The sequence below is a fragment of the Phocoena phocoena genome, chromosome 2, assembly GCF_963924675.1.
Source record: "Phocoena phocoena chromosome 2, mPhoPho1.1, whole genome shotgun sequence".
NCBI lineage: Eukaryota > Metazoa > Chordata > Mammalia > Artiodactyla > Phocoenidae > Phocoena > Phocoena phocoena.
In genome coordinates, this window is record NC_089220.1 from 145,906,359 (window position 1) to 145,926,339 (window position 19,981).

General features: G+C 44.0%; 1 protein-coding gene across 2 annotated transcripts in view; it reads right to left on the minus strand.

Annotated features, from left to right (window-relative positions):
• ENTREP2 (endosomal transmembrane epsin interactor 2) overlaps positions 1 to 11,443 on the minus strand; it is a 359,231-nt gene extending 347,788 nt beyond the window's left edge. For both annotated transcript variants that reach the window (XM_065872553.1, XM_065872552.1), the window contains exon 1: positions 11,225 to 11,443. In XM_065872553.1, coding sequence (XP_065728625.1) covers positions 11,225 to 11,443 — 219 coding nt within the window. The remainder of the gene's footprint in view (positions 1 to 11,224) is intronic.
• Between the last annotated feature and the right edge of the window lie 8,538 nt (positions 11,444 to 19,981).

The following is a 19,981-nucleotide window of genomic DNA, read 5'->3' on the forward strand; positions in this document are numbered from 1 at the left end:
AGGGTTAATCTCCAAAATATAAAAACAGCTCATGCAGCTCAATAACAAAAAAACAAACAACCCAATCAAAAAATGGAAGACCGAAACAGACATTTCTCCAAAGAAGACATACAGATGGCCAAGAGGCACATGAAGAGATGCTCAACATCACTAATAATTAGAGAAATGCAAATCAAAACTACAATGAGGTATCACCTCACACCAGTCAGAATGGCAATCATCAAAAAATCTACAAACAATAAATGCTGGAGAGGGTGTGGAGAAAAGGGAACCCTCTTGCACTGTTGGTCGGAATGTAAACTGATACAGCCACTGTGGAGAACAGTATGGAAGTTCCTTAAAAAACTAAAAACAGAATTACCATATGACCCAGCAATCCCACTCCTGAGCATATACCCAGAGAAAACCATTAATCAAAAAGACACATGCACCCCAATGTTCATTGCAGCACTGTTTACAACAGCCAGGATATGGAAGCACCTAAATGCCCATCGACAGACTAATGGATAAAGAAGATGTGGTACATATATACAATGGAATATTACTCAGCCATAAAAAGGAACGAAATTGGGTCATTTGTAGAGATGCGGATGGACCTAGAGACTGTCAAACAGAGTGAAGTAAGTCAGAAAGAGAAAAACAAATATCGTATATTAATGCATCTATGTGGAATCTAGAAAAATCATACAGGTGAACCCGTTTGCAAGGCAGAAAGAGACACAGATGTAGAGAACAAATGTATGGACACCAAGGGGAGAAAGGAGGGGGTGGGATGAATTGGGAGATTGGGATTGACATATATACACTAATACGTATAAAATAGATAACTAATGAGAAGCTGCTGTATAGCACAGGGAACTCCACTTCGCTGTACAGCAGGAGCTAACACAACATTGTAAAACAACTATACCCCAATAAAAAAAAAAGTCACGCATTACTCCTAAAAAAAATCTTTTTAAATAAACTTAATATTTACTTGAAAAAAAAAAAAAAAAAAAAGCCCTAGCATTCTTGGAGGACTGGATAAGAGAAGCCCCAGGGAAACAGGAAGATCACAGAGGGAGGAACTGCGGGAGGTGATCCCTGAAATTTGTTTATGAACTAGTGGGCTCATCCCTGAGGTGAAGACACGACCCTAAACAGAATCCTTTCTTGTTTTTTTAATTTTTATTGGAGTAGAGTTGATTTTCAGTGTTGTGTTAGTTTCAGGTGTACCGCAACGTGAATCAGTTATACACAGCCATATATCCACTCTTTTCTAGATTCTTTTCCCACATAGGCCATTACAGAATATTGAGTAGAGTTCCCTGTGCTATACAGAGCTACAGGATAGATCACCATCCCAGAACCAGACTGGCCACTGGGCCTTGTATGTGCAGGACAGGCTGAAAAATGCTACAAAGACTTTGAAAACTGGACTGACATCAGAATGACAATCCACAGAAGGCTGGGCTCCACATGGTCTAAATCGGAGAGAATGGATAGCCTGTTAACACAAAAATAGCAACATTCTTTTTTTTAAAATTTTATTGAAATATAGTTGATTTACAATGTTGTGTTAATTTCTACTGTACAGCAAAGTGATTCAGTTATACATATATAAATATATATTTTCAGATTCTTTTCCATTATGGTTTATCACAGGATATTGAATATAGTTCCCTGTGCTATATAGTATGACCTTGTTGTTTATCTATTCTATATATAATAGTTTGCATCTGCTAATCCCAAACTCCCACTCCATCCCTCCCCCGCCCCCTCTCCCTTGGCAACCACAAGTCTGTCCTCTATGTCTGTGAGTCTATTTCATAGATAAGTTCATTTGTGTCATAAAAAATAGCAACATTCTTAATTGCATTTAAACAATGTACAGAGACTCACAACATAATATTCAAAATGTCCAGGATATAATCCAAAGTTACTCAGCCTACAAAGAATTAGGACTGTCAACTCCCAGGGGAAAACACAATCATTGATAGATCTTGGAATGACCAAAGACTTTAAAGCAGTGAAGATAAAAAATGTTCCAGTAAGTAAGAGCGAACGTTTTGGGAATGAATGAAAAGCTACAAAAACTAAAAGGAAAAAAAAACAAGTTGATATGAAAGGAAACCCATGGAAAGTTTTAAAACTGAAAAACAGAATAACCAAAGTAAAAAATTCACTGGGTGAGTTTAACAGCAGAATGGAGATGAAAGGAGAAAAAGTCAGTCAACTCACATGGGAACAACAATTTAAATTACCATGGACTGCTCATCAGAGAATACGGAAGACAGAAGGAATTGAAAGAACATCTTGCATCTCCATTCTGCTTTTCATTCATTTCCAAGAACGCATAACCCAAAAGTGGCCATGAGGATAAACCGGATGGACCCAGGTTCAGGGTCATCCTATAGAATAATAAAGCTTATACTCTTTAAGACCATGGAAAACACAAAACACAAAGGAAGACTGAAGAGCGCGAAGAGAAATGAGACACACGCATATTCCTGGATAGGATCCTGGGCCAGAAAGGGGAAAGGAACACTATTTGGACAATTGGTGAAATTGCAATGGAGTCTATGAATCGGGTGACAGTGTTCTTTCAATGTTGATTTCCTAGTCTGGAGAAGTTTGTGCTGGTAATACAGAACAGTATCCTCGAGTGGCGGTGATATACTCTGAAATTATTAGGGGTGATGGGGCATCACGTCTGCAGCCTGCTCCCAGAAAGGTCAAGAAAAAAACTAATGATAATGGATTTTTTTTTCCCCCACTGAGGAAGAGAGACAGGGTACACAAGTGCAAGCCATGGGGCAAATACAGTAAAACAGTTACAATCAGGGAACTTAACTGAAGGGATACAGCACAGGAGTTCTCAGTTCTGTTCTAAAACTTTTCTACAAGTTGGAAATTTCAACTTTTTCCCCCCCAAAATGTACTTTTTAAAATATTGCTTTGGGCTTCCCTGGTGGCACAGTGGTTGAGAATCTGCCTGGTAATGCAGGGGACACTGGTTCAAGCCCTGGTCTGGGAGGATCTCACATGCCGCGGAGCAGCTAGGCCCGTGAGCCACAACTACTGAGCCTGCGTGTCTGGAGCCCGTGCTCAGCAACAAGAGAGGCCGTGATAGTGAGAGGCCAGCGCACCGCGATGAAGAGTGGCCCCCGCTTGCCACAACTAGAGAAAGCCCTAGCACAGAAACGAAGACCCAACACAGCAAAATTAAATTAATTAATTAATAAACTCCTACCCCCAACATCTTAAAAAAATAATAATAAAATATTGCTTCACCTTTTCTAGCAAAGAATTAATTTGGCTATGAGAATTCCAATGCACAATACAAATGACTAGGACTTTTTATCTGGATGCCCAAAGGATTTTTTCCTTATCTTTAACATTCATTATTTTACAGGGATATATCTCAATGTTGATTATTCTGCATTGATTTCCCGCCCCCCCACCCCACCCCCAGTTACATGGTAGACACTTTCAGGTCTTCTTTTATTATTAGGAGAGTTTTCTTGCATTATAGTTCTAAATATTTATTTTATTCCATTGCTTTATTCTTCCTGTCTTAGACACTCTAATTGTATATATACATATATCGGATCTCTTTTGCCTGTCTCCTATACTTTCTAATTCACTCTCTATCCCTTTCTTTATTGGCTATTGTTTTCATTTTTCTCCTATTTACTCCTGTGCTGTCTATGGAAACCATTTGCTCTTGTGTTCCTTCTGGACACAATTTAGCCTTCCTTCCTAAAATTCATTTTTTCCTAATTCTTTCCTGACATCAATCTGTTCTCATTTCGTAATTTTCTGTTACCTAGCCATATCCTTTGTCGTTTCTAAATTTCTGCTGGATGTTACTCTTTCAAATTGTTTTTTCTTTTAGCTTATCTTGAAATATTAGTTTATGATTTTTCTGGTGTGCTCTCATTTTCTGTAGCACCATTATGTTCATTTTCATCATTTTCCTTTGAATCAATTTTGCATAAAGTTACCTAATGTTCCATTTTTTGTTCCCCATGTATGAATGAGGTGGATTTTCCTGATGTGAGAAAAGAAAGCTCCTAAAGAAGGGAGGATGGGCTAGGACAGCTTTCCCAGCCGGGCTCTATGGATCTGTAAAGAACTCAAGTGTGAGATCTCTACGTATCCACTTATTTGTTTCTCAGAGTTAAATCCAGAACCCTCATAAAGCTCACTCCCACCCTGGCCCTTTGCTCCAGCTCTAGACCCCCGAAGTCCTTAATTTCCAAGACCACACTCTCTGCTCAGGGTCTTCTCTTTTGCTGCTGGAGCAGTTTCTGAGATCTCTTTCCTCCGACCTGCACCGTCTGAACCTCCCCTGCCTTGCCGTCTGTGTACCCGTCCTGCTCAGTTTGGTTTACGTTTCCAGTCATTCAGCTCAGGGTAAGGCTCTGACCTTCTAGGAGAAAAGACTCACTGTGCATTTGTCGGATGCTCCCAGGCTTGTGCTCCATGTCCCTGCACAGCTACTGTTCTCACCCACAACCAGAAGCCCCAGAGCACCTCTCCAGCGCCCACCCACTTTGCCGCTTGAGTAACTCGTGGTGATTTTGGTTCCCACAGCCTGTCAACAGCTCCCGTTCACTGCCCACCACCCACGCCCCGCCTCCCCTGCTGTTCATCTGCAGCTCCGGCTGCTGCTGGTGGACTGGCTACACCGTCTATGTCCTGACCTGTGGGCGTCTCCCATCTTTCATCAACCTGTCCTCGCTCAGCTTTTTCTAGGATGATCTTAGAAACTGGTTTACTTTTCAAAAGCAGTTTAGGGGAGACTGAAAATCTGTCCCCATGAACGCGTCCCCATAAAAGATTTTTCCGAAAGGTATAAAGACAAAGGACAAAGAAATGAAGATGCAAACCATGTTCCTGAATTGCAAGTTTTCATATGATAAAACTGTCAGTACTTCCAAAATTGATCCATCAATGTTACACAATTGCAATCCAAATCCTAAGAGGGTTGGGCTTCCCTGGTGGCGCAGTGGTTAAGAATCCGCCTGCTAATGCAGGGGACACGGGTTCAAGCCCTGGTCCGGGAAGATCCCACATGCCGCAGAGCAACTAAGCCCGTGTGCCACAACTACTAAGCCTGTTCTCTAGAGCCCGCAAGCCACAACTACTGAGCCCACACGCTACAACTACCGAGCCTGCGCTCTAGAGCCCACAAGCCACAACTACTGAGCCTGCGCTGTAGAGCCCACAAGCCACAACTACTGAGCCCTTGCGCCAAAACTACTGAGCCCACGCTCCTAGAGCCTGTGCTCCGCAACAAGAGAAGCCACTGCAATAAGAAGCCAGTGCACCGCACTTGCCACAACTAGAGAAAGCCCGTGCACAACAACGGAGACCCAATGCAGCCAAAAAATAAAATAAATTTTTAAAAAATCCTAAGAGGGTATTACTGGAAACTACTAATTTATGAGTAATAAACACAGATATTTTAAAGTTAATACAGAAGAAGAGCCAAGGCACTTTTGAAAAAGAAACCAGTATGGAGGGACCTGCCTGACCAAATAGCAAAACTCACCAGGATGTTGCCTTAATCAAAAGTATGCGGTATTGACCCTAAAATAATGAAGAGAGTAAAGTTGTCACGGGATGTGACGTACAGCATGGCGACTATAGTTAACAACAATCCTGTACTGCATGTTTCGAAGCTGCTAAGAGACTAAATCCTAAAAGTTCTCATCCCAAGAAAAAAGAATTTTGTCAACTACGATATATATGGTGATGAATATGTAAGTAGACTTATTGCATAAGTAGACTTATTGTGATCATTTTGCAATACATACAAGTACCGGATCATTATGTTGTACGCTTGAAACTAGTATAATATTCTGTGTCAATTACATCTCAATGAAAAAAAATAAGAGAGAGTAAAACTGAATAGAATCCAAAACATAAGCATAGGTACATAGGAACTTTGCAAGCAAATAAAGTTAGGCCTTTTTTTCATACCATATGCAAAACAAATTCTGGATGATGTAAAATTTGAATGTAAAAAATAAAATAAAAACATTAGAAGGAAATGTAAAGGAATATTTGTGTGACCTCTGTAATGACAACCATCTTAACTAAGAAAACAGCCCTCACACTGCAGAAGAGAAAACTAACAGATCTGACTACATAAAAAGTTTTAAAATTTTATATATGGTAAAATACACCAAAAATTAAGCCACATGAGAAATGACAAACTGCAAGAAAACATTTGCAACATATGAGAGAAATAACCATGGAAAGTCAGATCAAGTGAAAACAATGAAATATGTTTTTCTTCATCAGAGGAATAAAATGTTAAGGAATGCTAACAGCCTGGGCTGGTAAGAGGGTGGCAAAAGGGCACCCTGGAGTCATGCTTCTGTGGGCAGGTGTGACTGCAACCTTTTGTGGAATTAATCTGGCAATATCTAATGAAATTCCAAATTTGAATACCCTCCGACAAGCCATTCCACTTTGGGGAATTTATGCTCAGAAAACAAGCACTGGTCTCTAAGGCTAGATAAGCAGCATTGTTTATAGAGACACAGAACCGACAGAGTATTCTCAGCAGGAAAAGAATTGAATAAATTATAAAATTTCATACTATGGACCCTTATGCAGTCATTAAAAATAATGGGAATAATAAGAATAATAAATTATGGCTGGGAATATTTATTATACACGAAATAAAAGAAAAAAAAGAAGCCACGGAGTAAGGTGTATAGTACGACCTCTTGTAAAGATTATTTAAAAGAAAAGAGACATATTCCACACATATACATAAATCCTAATATTTTTGTGATTGTAAAGGAAAGTATGGAAAGGTCACATGAAACAACACCATCAATGCGGGTTACCTGTGGGTACAGAATTGGGATGGAAGAAGGCGCTGTCGCCATTTTCTTTATACCCTTTTGTGTTTTCAGTTATTGCAACAAGCATCTGTTGCTTTTGGAGTATAGTGATGCTTTTAAAGGAAAAAAAATACATACACACACGTGCATAAACAGTCAGCTCCTAAGGGCTATGTCTGGCTATGTCTTTATCAACACGGGTGACTGGCAATGTGGATAATTCACAGGGTACTTATTTGTCGCTGATGTCCTGGGCATGAAGAGAACTTCAAAGAAAAAGAATGAGGCTGGTCTATCAAAGGATACCTACTCAAGACCTCCACTAGTGCCAGAGGCAGCACTGAAGATATCCTTCCCCTCCCCTTTAATTCCATTTTTAATATTTTTTATTACATATACTAACCTGTTTAGTCTATTCTATAAGGTTCACTTTTTTTAAAAAAACTGAATTCGATGATCATTTAAAAAAACACACACAGCCCTGGTAGTCTTCTAAACTGTTCATATAGATCATCATCTCTCAAAACAGGCCAAGCATTTATCCCCTGGGGAAGTCAGCCCACCCCTAATTTCCAACTGGATGGCAGGGACCCAGAACAGGACTACCATTTGCAGGTGGTTCTCAAGTCACTGAAACAGCAGCTGCTCCCTGGCCAGACCTGCCGCCCCTTCCCGTTTCCAAGCTTGCCAAGGACCCCCCAGCCCTGTCCCCGATCCTCAGACTTCCTCATTTTCCCTAATTTCATGCCTCCCCAAAGTGCTCTTGAATCATCACCTTTCTACACATATTTTGTGCTTTTCCTAAGAAACAGAGGTGTGTCCTCCCTGTGGAGGCTCTACCTTTGACCCTTTACAGCCTGCTCTATTCCACCACCCCACCCCCCATCAGCTTCTGCCTGGGGGGCAATTAAGTCTAATGGCTAGGACTGTGGCCTCACAAGTCAGAGCAACTAAGTGCAAACCTGCGTCTTTATTGCTGTCCTGCTCCTAGGTTCATCAGAACCATTTTTTTTTAAGATTCCATGTATATGTGTTAGCATACAGTATTTGTTTTTCTCCTTCCAACTTACTTCACTCTGTATGACAGACTCTAGGTCCATCCACCTCAGGGAGATCAGCTCGGTGCTTTTTAACCCCCAGAGGGGTGGGATAGGGAGGGTGGGAGGGAGGCGCAAGAGGGAGGGGATATGGGGATATATGTATACAGACAGCTGATTCACTTTGTTGTACAGCACAAACTAACACAACATTGTAAAGCAATTATACTGGAAAAAAGATGTTAAAAAAAAAAAATGCAAACCTGACATTGGCCAGGTGTGACCTTGGGCAGGCATGAAGGTTAATTTTATGTATCCACTTGACTAGACCAAGGGGTGCCCAGATAGACAGAAAAACATCATTTGGGGGTGTGTCTGAGAGGGTGTCTCTAGAAGAGATTAGCACTGAAATCAGCAGACTGAGTAAAGAAGGTCACCTTTATCCACGCAGATGGGCCTCATCCAAGCCAGTGAGGGCCTGAGTAGGACAAAAAGGCAGAACAAGGGCAGATTCACTCTTTCTGAGCTGGGACATCCATCTGCTCCTGCCCTCGGCCATCAGCACCCCTGGTCCTCAGGCTTTGGGGCCAGGCTGGGAATTACACCATGGGCCCTCCAGTTCCTGGGCCTTTGGACTTGGACTGAATTATACCAGCAGCGTGCCTGGGTCTCCAGCTTGCTCATATGTATTTATTGGTTCTCTTTTTCTGGAGAACCCTGACTAATACAGCAAGTTCCTTAATCCCTCTTCACCTCAGTGGACTCTGCAGAAGCTGCCAGGACATCTCAGGGCTTAGGCCTAGCCCTGGAGACAGCCTTAGTTCTGCTGCATCCCACTGGCTAAGACCAGCCAGAGGTCCAGTCCAAGTTCAAGTGCAGGGAACTGTGCAAGAGCAGGGGCGCCAGGGGCCACAGACAAAATGTGCTATCGCAGCAAAGCTTAACGCCTGGCACACAGTATGTGCTCAATAAACGGAAGCCATTTTCTTGGGTATTGTTTTTTCTTCAATAAAGGAAAATTATTTTTACAATGGTTCTTCACCATGGACACACCACAGAGAAGGCCTAGCAACCTAGAGAGTGCTAAAGAGTCCACACCTCTTATTTCAGGAAATGCAGAGGAAACACAGGGCAGCCCTAAACCACGCAGAACAGATTTTGGTGTAAAGCCGGCCATCTTAGTCACCATTCGTAAAAGAAAACTATCCTTGCAAAGTGGTTTCCAGGTGCAGGCAGGCAGGCACATCCATGGCAAGGGGCCAGTGTTAGTGCTGAAAGCCACGCCAACATGCAGACCTGTCCCAACATCACTGGAACCAACCACCATGTCTGCAAAGGGCAGAGGTCATATGTAAAAAATGGTATATACTGTTTGGAAAGAAGTGTAAAGGTGCATGTGGCAGATTCAGTTTCAAGAAAGAAAACTAGCACATGAAACAGTGGGTGTAAAGAGGCGGGGAGCGGGACGTGGACGGAGAGCAGAATCTACAACCTCTAAAACGTAAGCAGAGAATGTTGTTCACTGTTGTCCACAGAGCCTAGAGGCACGTCTGCACACAGCAGACACGTGTGGAATTATTCTGAATCGCAGGAAGTTAGGACTAATAGGTTATAGCTGTGGAAAGGAATAACCATGAATCACCCAAACTGAATCCATGGATTACATATTTATTTAACTCTTTAGACTAAAATGCAGTGAATGTACATTTTTCACATAAACAGCTTTTCTACCGGTTTTGACGAGTGTTTTCCCTTTTAAGTTTATTAAAAGGCAGCTCTTTTTCCATGCCCTTTGAAAGTGCCAAAGCCACATAGCTAGGACTAGGTGGAGAAGCAGAGGCCCAGGGAGAAGCCAGGAAGAGAAGCTCATTTACCAGTCTGCCACCTGTAGGCCGCTCCAGCAGACACAAACTCGCGCCCACTAGACAGACCACATGGAAACAATGCATACTAAATCATGCTAAAAACTGAGCTACAGAGGTAGGAAGACTATACAGGGGCCCATTTTAATCATGACTTCTGAGTCTTGCTTCCAAACCCCTGTCTTTGATTTGAACACTGCGAGCTATGGCCTAATCAGCTCTCCAAGACTCACCCCTGGTCTGAAATAAGCTTTGAAAATTAATACCCCCATTAGGATGAACCACCATACCTGTATCGATCAGGGTGTCACAGAGTCAGTTCTGCTCAGATCTCATTTTACCAGCCGGGCATGGGACTCAGAGAACAAAGGCCATTACAAAAGAACAACAACAACAGAAAGCGAAGCTGGACAGAATTTTTGAATTTCAAAACTCAACAACAAATAGCAAACATTCGTTACAAAGGCTTGGTTTGGATTTCTGGAGATGGAACGTAAACACACTGGGTTTACAGTTTAAACCTATAAGATGTACTCCAGCACCAGAAACCAATTGTAGTTACAGATGTCAAGAGTTCGCAGAACAAGTGCCTCTCTTTATAAAGACTATCTGCTCTGCATTGATTATGACCGTTTCCATATGTCCGTTCTTTTGTAATACAGGAAAAAACAACTTCAATCAAAATATACCCCCCAAAATTAACTCTTGGAGACAATCATTTGCTTTAATGGGATTTCCTGGTGGCTTTGCTCCTATCGAGGTTTGTCAGCCACTGGATTCTCTAATTTGGGGGTCAAAATCCTGAAAATCGGTCACCCTCGCGGCGACGAAGCTCACTAAACACGCCCCCCGACGCCGCCAGCATTCGCTCGCCCAGGCCCGCCGCCCGCTGAGCTCGCCGGCCCGTTCCCGCCAAACGCGGGACGCGCCAAGTCCTGGACGCCAAGCGGGTGGGCGGCCAAAGCGGGTCCGGCCGGTTCCCGCCGCCTCGACTGACCCGCGACCCGACGCGACGCGCCCTGCTCCCCAGTGCCCGGCCAGAGCCGCCGCGGAGGCCCCGCGCACGGAGCCGCGGCCCGGCACCAGGCTCGCACCCCTGCTCCCGCCTCGCTCAGGGCCGCCCAGCCCGCCCGGCGGGTCTCCGGCCCCCGGGAAGCAGGCGGCCCCAGGGCGCAGCCGCCCGCCCCGGAGCGCGCCCGCCGCCCACCCTCACCCGAAGGCCCCTCGGGTGGTCGCGGGCGCCTGGCTTCTGCTTCCTCGAAGAAAAGTTACTCCGGGACCAGCGCGATGGGAAAGGGAAAGCCACGCTCCCAGGGCGGCGAGCGGTGAGTCGGGTCCCCGGAGTTATCCTGCCCGAGTTTTGAACCGCACCCCGGGCTGCGGCAGGTCGCCCGGGCGCTTGAGCCCCGAACCTGGCGCCCGCGGGTTGGTGGGCTCGCCCCCGTCTGTAACCCCGTGCGCGCCCGACGCCGACACTCACCGAGAAGCCGGCCCAGAAGGGGCAGGAGTGGCGGACGCGGGCCGAGGTGGTGAGCGCCAGCGCAGCGAAGCTGACGGCCACGATGAGGCATCCGAGCGCCATCTGCGTGGCCCCGAGCGCCAGCACGATGCGAGAGCGGCCCGGGCACTCGCGCAGGCGGGACAGGCTGCGGGGCAGCGCGGCGGGGCGCGGCGCGCGGAGACCGCCGGCCGGAGGCATAGCGCCCGCACGCCTCTCCTGCTCCCGTCCGGCCCCGCGCGCCGCCCCTCCTCACCGAGGGTCCGAGGCAAGTTGCTGCAGCTGCGGGGTTGGCCTCCCCGCGAGCCGCTGGGTCTGCGACGGCAGCGCGCTGGGAGCGGGCCGGGCCGGGCGGGGAGCCGGGCACCCGCAGCCCCCGCCGGTGCCCGCGCCCATGCCGCCGCCGCCGCTCAGCAGGGCCGCCCGCCGGCCGCGCCGCGGCGCGCTGCGCCCTCTCTCGCCCGCCCGGCGCGCTCCCCAGCTCAGGCGCGGGAGCGAGCCGCCGCCGCCGCCTCTGTCCCCGGGCGCGAGCCCCGCCGCCGCGCGCGGGGCCGGGGCTGGGGCCGGGCCCGGAGCTCCAGGCGGGACCGAGCGGGGCGGGAACGGGCTGGCGCAGGTGTGGTCCCAGCGGCTGGGCCTCGGCGCTCGCGCCCCTCGCCGCGGAGGGGAGTGGGGATCGCGGGCGCTTCAAGGGCGAGGGCGGCAGGCGGAGCCCCGGGCCAGCGGCGGGTAAGGGGCCTGGGAGCCGGGCCCGCGGCCCGGCCGCGCCACAGGGGGCGAGCCGCCGCCTAGCCTGGGGCAGGCCCGGGGCGCCGGAGGGGCGCACGTGGCGGGGCGGGGGTCGGGAAGATGTGAATTCCGAGCGCTCCGTCCCAGGTGTGGCGAGCAGGAGCCGCTCTCGAATGCGGAATTCCAAGATCCAGAATTTCTGCAGTTCCAGAATTTCTCAAGGCACCACTGAGAACTCGGCCCTGGAGGGCTCGGCATTTATATTCTCAGCTCACGAACGGATGTCTCTTGCCCACCTTCCATTTGCAGGGCTTTTGATACAAGTAAAAAGTTGGGGCTGAAAACAAATTGCACAAAACGAATTTAAATGAACAGTATCATGAAGGACCTACGAAATCGTCTCTACTCCCTTTTGCCCGTATTAGGTTTTAAACACCTGACTGTTGGCTTCCTTAGGGTACCAAGAAAGCTTGGAAGTTTTGTCACAATTCACCTTGTGGCCCTGTTGATGTGACCATTTTAAGACTGCCAGTGTTGAAAAGGCTTGTGTTGACATGAGAGGCCCACGCGTGTCAGGCGACCTAAGGAGGTTAGACACAAAGAGGCAACGTTCACAGTAATAATAGTGGGAAATGGTGGGTCAGTTTTACACAGCCTCAAGGCGGGACTGAGGGAGTCCGCCTGTTGATCTGGATCGGCGACACTGCAGCGCCTAGCCCCAAAATATTTCAGTTGCTGTGCTGGAAAATTACATCTTTAGAAGAGATACTGATTCCTTTGGGGCTGATGAGCCTCTATTAAAATGCAAATTCCTCTTGAAGGGGCAGTAGCTCAAGCCTTTATCAATCAACACCTTAGCAGGGATGGGATTTATTTTCCAATTCAAAGGGATGGCTCAAGGATGAACAGGTGTGGGAATTCCACAGGTGAAGTGGCTGACCTCAGAACGCTGGCCTGTGGCCAAAGCTACTCCTCCTGCAGTTCTTACCTGTAACAGGACTGAGCCTCTGACTGGCATGGTTCTGAGCACTGGAGTACAAATTCAAATTTCCTGGAGACATTCTCTATCTAGAAATGTGCAGGCCAGCACTTTTTAAGGGCTTGGAATTATACCAAACAAGATCCTGGACTGCCAGGAAGTTAGGTTCTCACTGTAGTCAACTCACTCATTCATTCATTTATTCATTCCTCCAAAAAAAGATCACAAAGGGCCCTCTAAGCACTGGGCCCCCTTTTAGGCTGTCAGAGAACATGGGTGAACAGAACAGCCAACCCCCTGCCTTCCAGGGGCAAGGTGAGAAACAGATAACAAGCATAACAAATAAGTAAGTTACATAGAGTTTATTGACATTATGTAGTATTTTAAAAAATATGTTAAACACTCACTGTGTACCAGACACTGAGGATGTAAGGATGAGCAGAAGCAGACCAACTTCCTGTACTCAGAGACCTTTCAGTGTAGTGGGGAGACCAGCAGCATATGGATAATTGCTCCAAGGCCAATTGCAAATGGGTTCAGTGTTACGGAGAATTCTACACGGTGCCAAAAAACAGATGATAAGGAGCTTTGGAAAGAGCTTTCTGACCACAGTATAGAAAATGGATTAAGGGATCCCCAAGGGAATGTAGAGAGATGAGATGCTGTTGCTGTCATGGAGGCAAGAGGTGACAGTGTTTTGGATTAAGGTAGAGAATTGGATGGATTTGAGGCTGTATGGCAGGTGTCAGTGGTGAATTAAACGTGGACTAAAAATATAGGGGGCCGCCAGTTGACACACCATGGGAAGAGTGACCAAGTATTGGAAACCTCCAGTGAACTCCCATTTACGTATTAGATGTGCTTCCAAAATATATGTGAATCAATTCCTTCTATTTATAAATGACATGGAAAAAGCTCCAGGCAGCACAGCAGGGGATTTTGGTGTAGGTGGGTTAGGATAGGGATCTGCCTCCTTGGTGAAATTTGATTTGGGGGCTGAGGGAGAGACTGATCTAGAAATTTAAATTACTTTGCTCTTTTAAAAATCAATTCTGTATTTTAGAAAATCTTAAAATTCTGTCGTATTAAATGCAATAAATAATTAAGGTGAGTCAATTTCCTAGAAGTGAATCATAAAGAAAGGAAGGAGGAAAAAAAAAAAAAAAGAAAGGAAGGCGGGAGGAGGGGAAAGGGGAGGAGAAAAATAGGGAGGGTAGGAGCTGGCAACTCCTTGGCCCTCTTTGCTCCTCAGTGCTTTTCTCTTGTGAAAGGTTGTAGTAATACATGTCCTAGTGTTATGGGAGATTCCTGGAGACTACTGGAACCACCTTATAGCAACTTTTTCTTCTCCCTAAATCAGATTAGACTAATAGACCATTGTTCTTTTTTAAAAAATTTTATTGAAATATAGTTGATTTACAATGTTGTGTTAATTTTTGCTGTACAGCAAAGTGACTCAGTTATACATATATATGTATATATTCTTTTTCATGTTCTTTTCCATTATTGTTTATCACAGGATATTGAATATAGTTCCCTGTGCTATATAGTGGGACCTTGTTATTTATCCATTCTATATATAATAGTTTGCATCTGCTAATCCCAAACTCCCAATTCATCCCTCCCCCACCCCCCTTCCCCTTGGCAACCACAAGTCTGTTCTCTATGTCTGTGAGTCTGTTTCTGTTTCATAGATATGTTGATTTGTGTGGTATTTTAGATTCCACGTGTAAGTGATATTACATGGTATTTGTCTTTCTCTTCCTGACTTACTTCTCTTAGTATGATAATCTCTAGATCCATCCATGTTGCTGCAAATGGCATTATTTTATCCTTTTTAATGGCTGAGTAATATTCCATTATATATATATATATATATGTGTGTGTGTGTGTGTGTGTGTGTGTGTGTGTGTGTATATATATATATATGTATGTATATATATACACCACATCTTCTTTATCCATTCATCTGTCAATGGACATTTAGGTTGTTTCCATGTCTTGGCTATTGTAAACAGTGCTGCTATGAACATTGGGCTGCATGTATCTTTTCGAATTGTAATTTTGTCTGGGTATTTGCCCAGGAGTGGGATTACAGGATCATATGGTAGCTCTCTTTTTAGTTTTTTGAGGAACCTCCATACCGTTTTCCATAGTGGCACCCACCAACAGTGTAGGAGGGCTCCCTTTTCTCCACACCCTCTCCAGCATTTATTATTTGTAGACATTTTTTTTTTTTTTTTGGCGGAACGCAGGCCTCTCACTGTTGTGGCCTCTCCCGCTGCAGAGCAACAGGCTCCGGACATGCAGGCTCAGCGGCAATGGGTCACGGGCCCAGCCGCTCCGCGGCATGTGGGATCTTCCCGGACCGGGGCACGAACCCATGTCCCCCGCATCGGCAGGCGGACTCTCAACCACTGCGCCACCAGGGAAGCCCTATTTGTAGACTTTTTAATGATGGCCATTCTGTCCAGTGTGAGGTGGTGCCTCATTGGAGTTTTGATTTGTATTTCGCCAATAATTAGTGATGATTAGTGGGGAGCAGCTTTTCATGTGCCTGTTGGCCATCTGTATGTCCTCTTTGGAGAAATATCTGTTTAGGTCTTCTGCCCATTTGTCGATTGGGTTGTTTGGTTTTTTACTACTGAATTGTATATGAGCTGTTTGTATATTTTGGAAATTAAGCCCTTATCGGTCATATCATTTGCAAATATTTTCTCCCAGTCCATAGGTTGTCTCTTTATTTTGTTTATGGTTTCCTTTGCTCTGCAAAAGCTTATAAATTTGACTGGGTCCCATTTGTTTATTTTTGCTTTTATTTCTATTGCCTTGGGAGACTGACCTAAGAAAACATTTATGTCAGAGACTGTTTTGCCTATGTTCTCTTCTAGGAGTTTTCTGGTATCTTGTCTTATGTTTAAATCTTTAAACCATTTTGAGTTTATTTTTGTGTACAGTGTAGGGGAGCATTCTAACTTAATTGATTTACATGCAGCTGTCCAATTTTCCCAGCACCACTTGCTGAAGAGACTGTCTTTTCCCCATTGTATATTCTTGCCTCCTTTGTCGAAGATAAATTGTCCATAGGTGTGTGGGTTTATTTCTGGGCTCTCCTTTCTGTTCCATTGATCCATATTTCTGTTTTTGTGTCAATACCATGCTGTTTTGATTACTGTAGCTTTGTAGTATTGTGAGACCATTGTTCTTAAGCAAAGAAGGTGGCTGAGCTTTTTGTGAAAGGCAAGCCTCACGCCTTCTTGCACGAAGGGGAGATAAGTAATTCTGATTACTCCCTTACATGCCCCTTGTTCCAGATTCCTGCTCTTTTCAACATATACCTCTCCATAAATGGATGAGAAATGAACTTGTCCCTTTGCGTCTCCTATAAGATAGAAGAAGTTTGTACTTGGATCTCACAATCCCTACCTCTGGAAAGGTAATAATCAGCAGAGAACTCCTCTTCCAGGAACAGCAGGCTAGCGAATTCTCCTGCTGAAGACAACTAAGAAGCCAAATGAAATATTTTTTACATATGTTTTTTTAAAGCATCAAAGAATTATGGGGATAATGAGAGAATACCAGGCCAAGATCTAGGAGGAATCCAGAGAGTTATGCAGCACTTGGACAGCTTCTGCCCTGAGCACTTGCATTCTGGCTCTGGCAACCACACAGGGTTAGAAAGATGAGTTTTGAGTCCAGATCCCTCCAAGGGTGGGAACCCAGGAAGCCAGTCCCCTGCTTTGTGATGGGCCCCCAGATGGCTGTGCCTGGGGATTAAGGGAGTAAGCCAGCCTTCTCTCTGGTTGCAGGTGCCCAGAAATCCCAAACTCAAAATTTGGATTAAAGTAATTCTGCATTGCTGAAGCCTCTAGGAGCTGACAAAAGTAACTGAAAATCATCTCTGGAGAAAAATAACACCAAAATAACATCATCCTAGGCCTCAAATTATTTCTAAAAATAACATTTTAAAGAGTCACTTTCCTTTAACTTCTTCAGTATGATAAAGGACATTTATGAAAAACCCACACCTAGCATCATACTCAGGGTGACAGCTTTTCCACAAAATCAGGAATGAGATAAGGGTGTTCATATTCACCACTGCTATTCAACATTATACTAGAAATTCTAACTAGAGCAATCAGACAAGAAAAAGAAAGAAGAGGCATAGAAACTGGAAAGGAAGAACTAAAATTGTCTCTGTTCACAGATGATATTATCCTATATTTATAGAAAATCCTCAAAGGATCCACAAGAAAGCTACTAGAGGTGATAAATTCAGCCAAGTTGCAGGATACAAGATCAACGCACAGAAGTTAGTCATTTGTTTATATACCAGCAAAAAACAACCTGAGGAGAACATTAATAAAGCAATTCCATTTACACTACATGTAAAAGAATAACATACCTGGGAATAAATTTACCCAAGGAGGTGAAAGATTTGTATACCAAAAATTATAGAACATTGCTGAAAGAAATTAAAGAAGACCTAAATAAATGGAAAGACACCATGTTCATGGATAGGAGGACTTAATATCAAGACATCAATACCCAAAACACTCTACAGATTCAATGTAATCCCTGTCAAAACTTAGATTTTTTTTTTTTTTTTGCAGAAATGGAAAAGCCAATCCTCAAATTCTTCTGGAATTGCAGTGGGCCCCAAATAGCCAAACAGTCTTGAAAAAGAAGAATAGAGTTGGAAGACTCACACTTCTGGATTTCAAAACTTACTATAAAGCTACAGTAATCAAAGCAGTGTGGTAGAGGCATAAGGATAGACAGACCATTAGAATAGAATTGAGGGTCCAGAAATAAATCCATCCATTGAACACCAGTCGAGTTTTGACAAGGCTGCCATTCAATTGAGAAAGAATAGTCTCTTCAACAGATGGAGCTGAGACAACTGGATTTTCATAGGCAAAAGAAGGAAGTTGGACCCCAACCTCACACCATGTACGAAAATTAACTCAAAATGGATCAAAGACCTAAATATAAGAGTGGAAACCATAAAGCTCTTAGAAGAAAAAATAGGTATAAATATTCATGATCTTGGATATGACTGTGGATCCTTAGCTATGACACCAAAACCGTGAGCAACTAAAGAAAACCTAGATAAATTGTACTTTATCAAAATTAAAAATTTTTGTTCATCAAAGAATACTATCAAGAAAGCAAAGGGACTTCCCTGGTGGTGCAATGGTTAAGAACCTGCCTGTCAATGCAGGAGACCCTGGTTCGATCCCTGGTCTGGGAAGATCCCACATGCCACGGAGCAACTAAGCCCATGCTCCACAAGTACTGAGCCTGCACTCTAGAGCCCACAAGCCACAACTACTGAGCCCACATGCCACAACTACTGAAGCCCACATGCCTAGAGACCATGCTCCGCAACAAGAGAAGCCACTGCAATGAGAAGCCTGCACACTGCAACAAAGAGTAACCCCCGTTCACTGCAACTAGAGGAAGCCCACGAACAGCAATGAAGACACAACACAGCCAAAAAAAAAAAAGAAAGAAAGCAATAGACAAACTATAGAATGGGAGGAAATATTTGCAAATTATATAGCTGATAAGGATTTAATATCCAGAATGTATAACTAACTCCCACAACTCAAAAACAAAAAGACAAACAACCCAATTTTTAAATTGACAAATATCCGAAATAGACATTTCTCCAAAGAAAATATGTAAGTGGCCAATAATCACATGAAAAGATGTTCAACACCACTAATTAGAGAAATGCAAATCAAAACCACAATGTAATACCACTTGGCATCCATTAGGATGGCTATTAACCAAAACAAAACAAACAGAAAATAGCCAAGTGTCATTGAGAATATGGAGAAATTGAAACCCTTGTGTGCTGCTGATGGGAATGTCAAATGGTGCAGCCACTGTGGAAAACAGTATGGAAGTGCCTCAAGAAAATTAAACATAAAATTACTATACCCAGCAAACCCACTTGTAAGTATATACCACAAAGAATTGAAAGCAGGGACTCAGAGAGATATCTGTACTACTATCTCCTGAACCTTGAGGACATCATGCTGAGTAAGATAAGCCAGTCAACAAAGAGACAAATATTCTATGACTCCAATTATATGAGGTGCCTGGTGTAGTCAAATTTATAGAGACAGAAAGTAGAATGGTGGTTGCCAGGGGGTGGGGGGAGGACAGATGAGGAGTTAGTATTTAATGGGTGCAGGGTTTCAATTAGGGAAGGTGAAAAAGTTCTGCAGATGGATGGCGGTGATGGTTGTACAGCAAGGCGAATGTGTTAGGTATATTATACCACAATATGAAAAAACACAATGAAATACCACTTCACACCACTAGGATGACTATAATAAAAAATTAAAAATGAAAAAAACCTGTAAATCACAAGAGTTGGCAAGGACATGGAGAATTTGGAACCCTTGTTCATTGCTAGTGGGAATATAAATTTATTACATGACCCAGTAATTCCACTTTTGGTGTAGAATTGAAAAACAGTGACTTGAACTTGTTCCCCAGTACCCTCTGTTCATCACTAACAGCTCTGGAGCACGTTTGTTCAGATAACTGTAACTGGAGGGGTGAAAACATTACAGGCATCTCTGGGCTTTGATAAGAGAATAACTCATGTATGAAAACTTTGACTTGTCTCTGTTCATTGGGTTATAAAATGTCTATCTCATTATCACCTGGGAATAAATTTAACCAGGGAGGTGAAAGATTTATACACTGAAAATTACAAAACATGGCTGAAAGAAATTAAAGAAAACATAAATGGTTGGAAAGGCACTGTGTTCATGGATAGGAAGACTTAATATTAACATGTTAATACCTAAAATCCACACTTAAATAATTAAAGTACAATTTAGTACAGAGAAGGAAGAAATCTAATTTTGACAGGCCTTGAAACACTCATAAAACCTCATAGTTTCTGTGATGAGATTTAAATTAGGTCGCAAATAGATAAAAGTATTTTGCAAACATAAAAGCACTTTGTGAATGCTGGGTGATGTTATTCCATCGGTCATGAGTTCCTT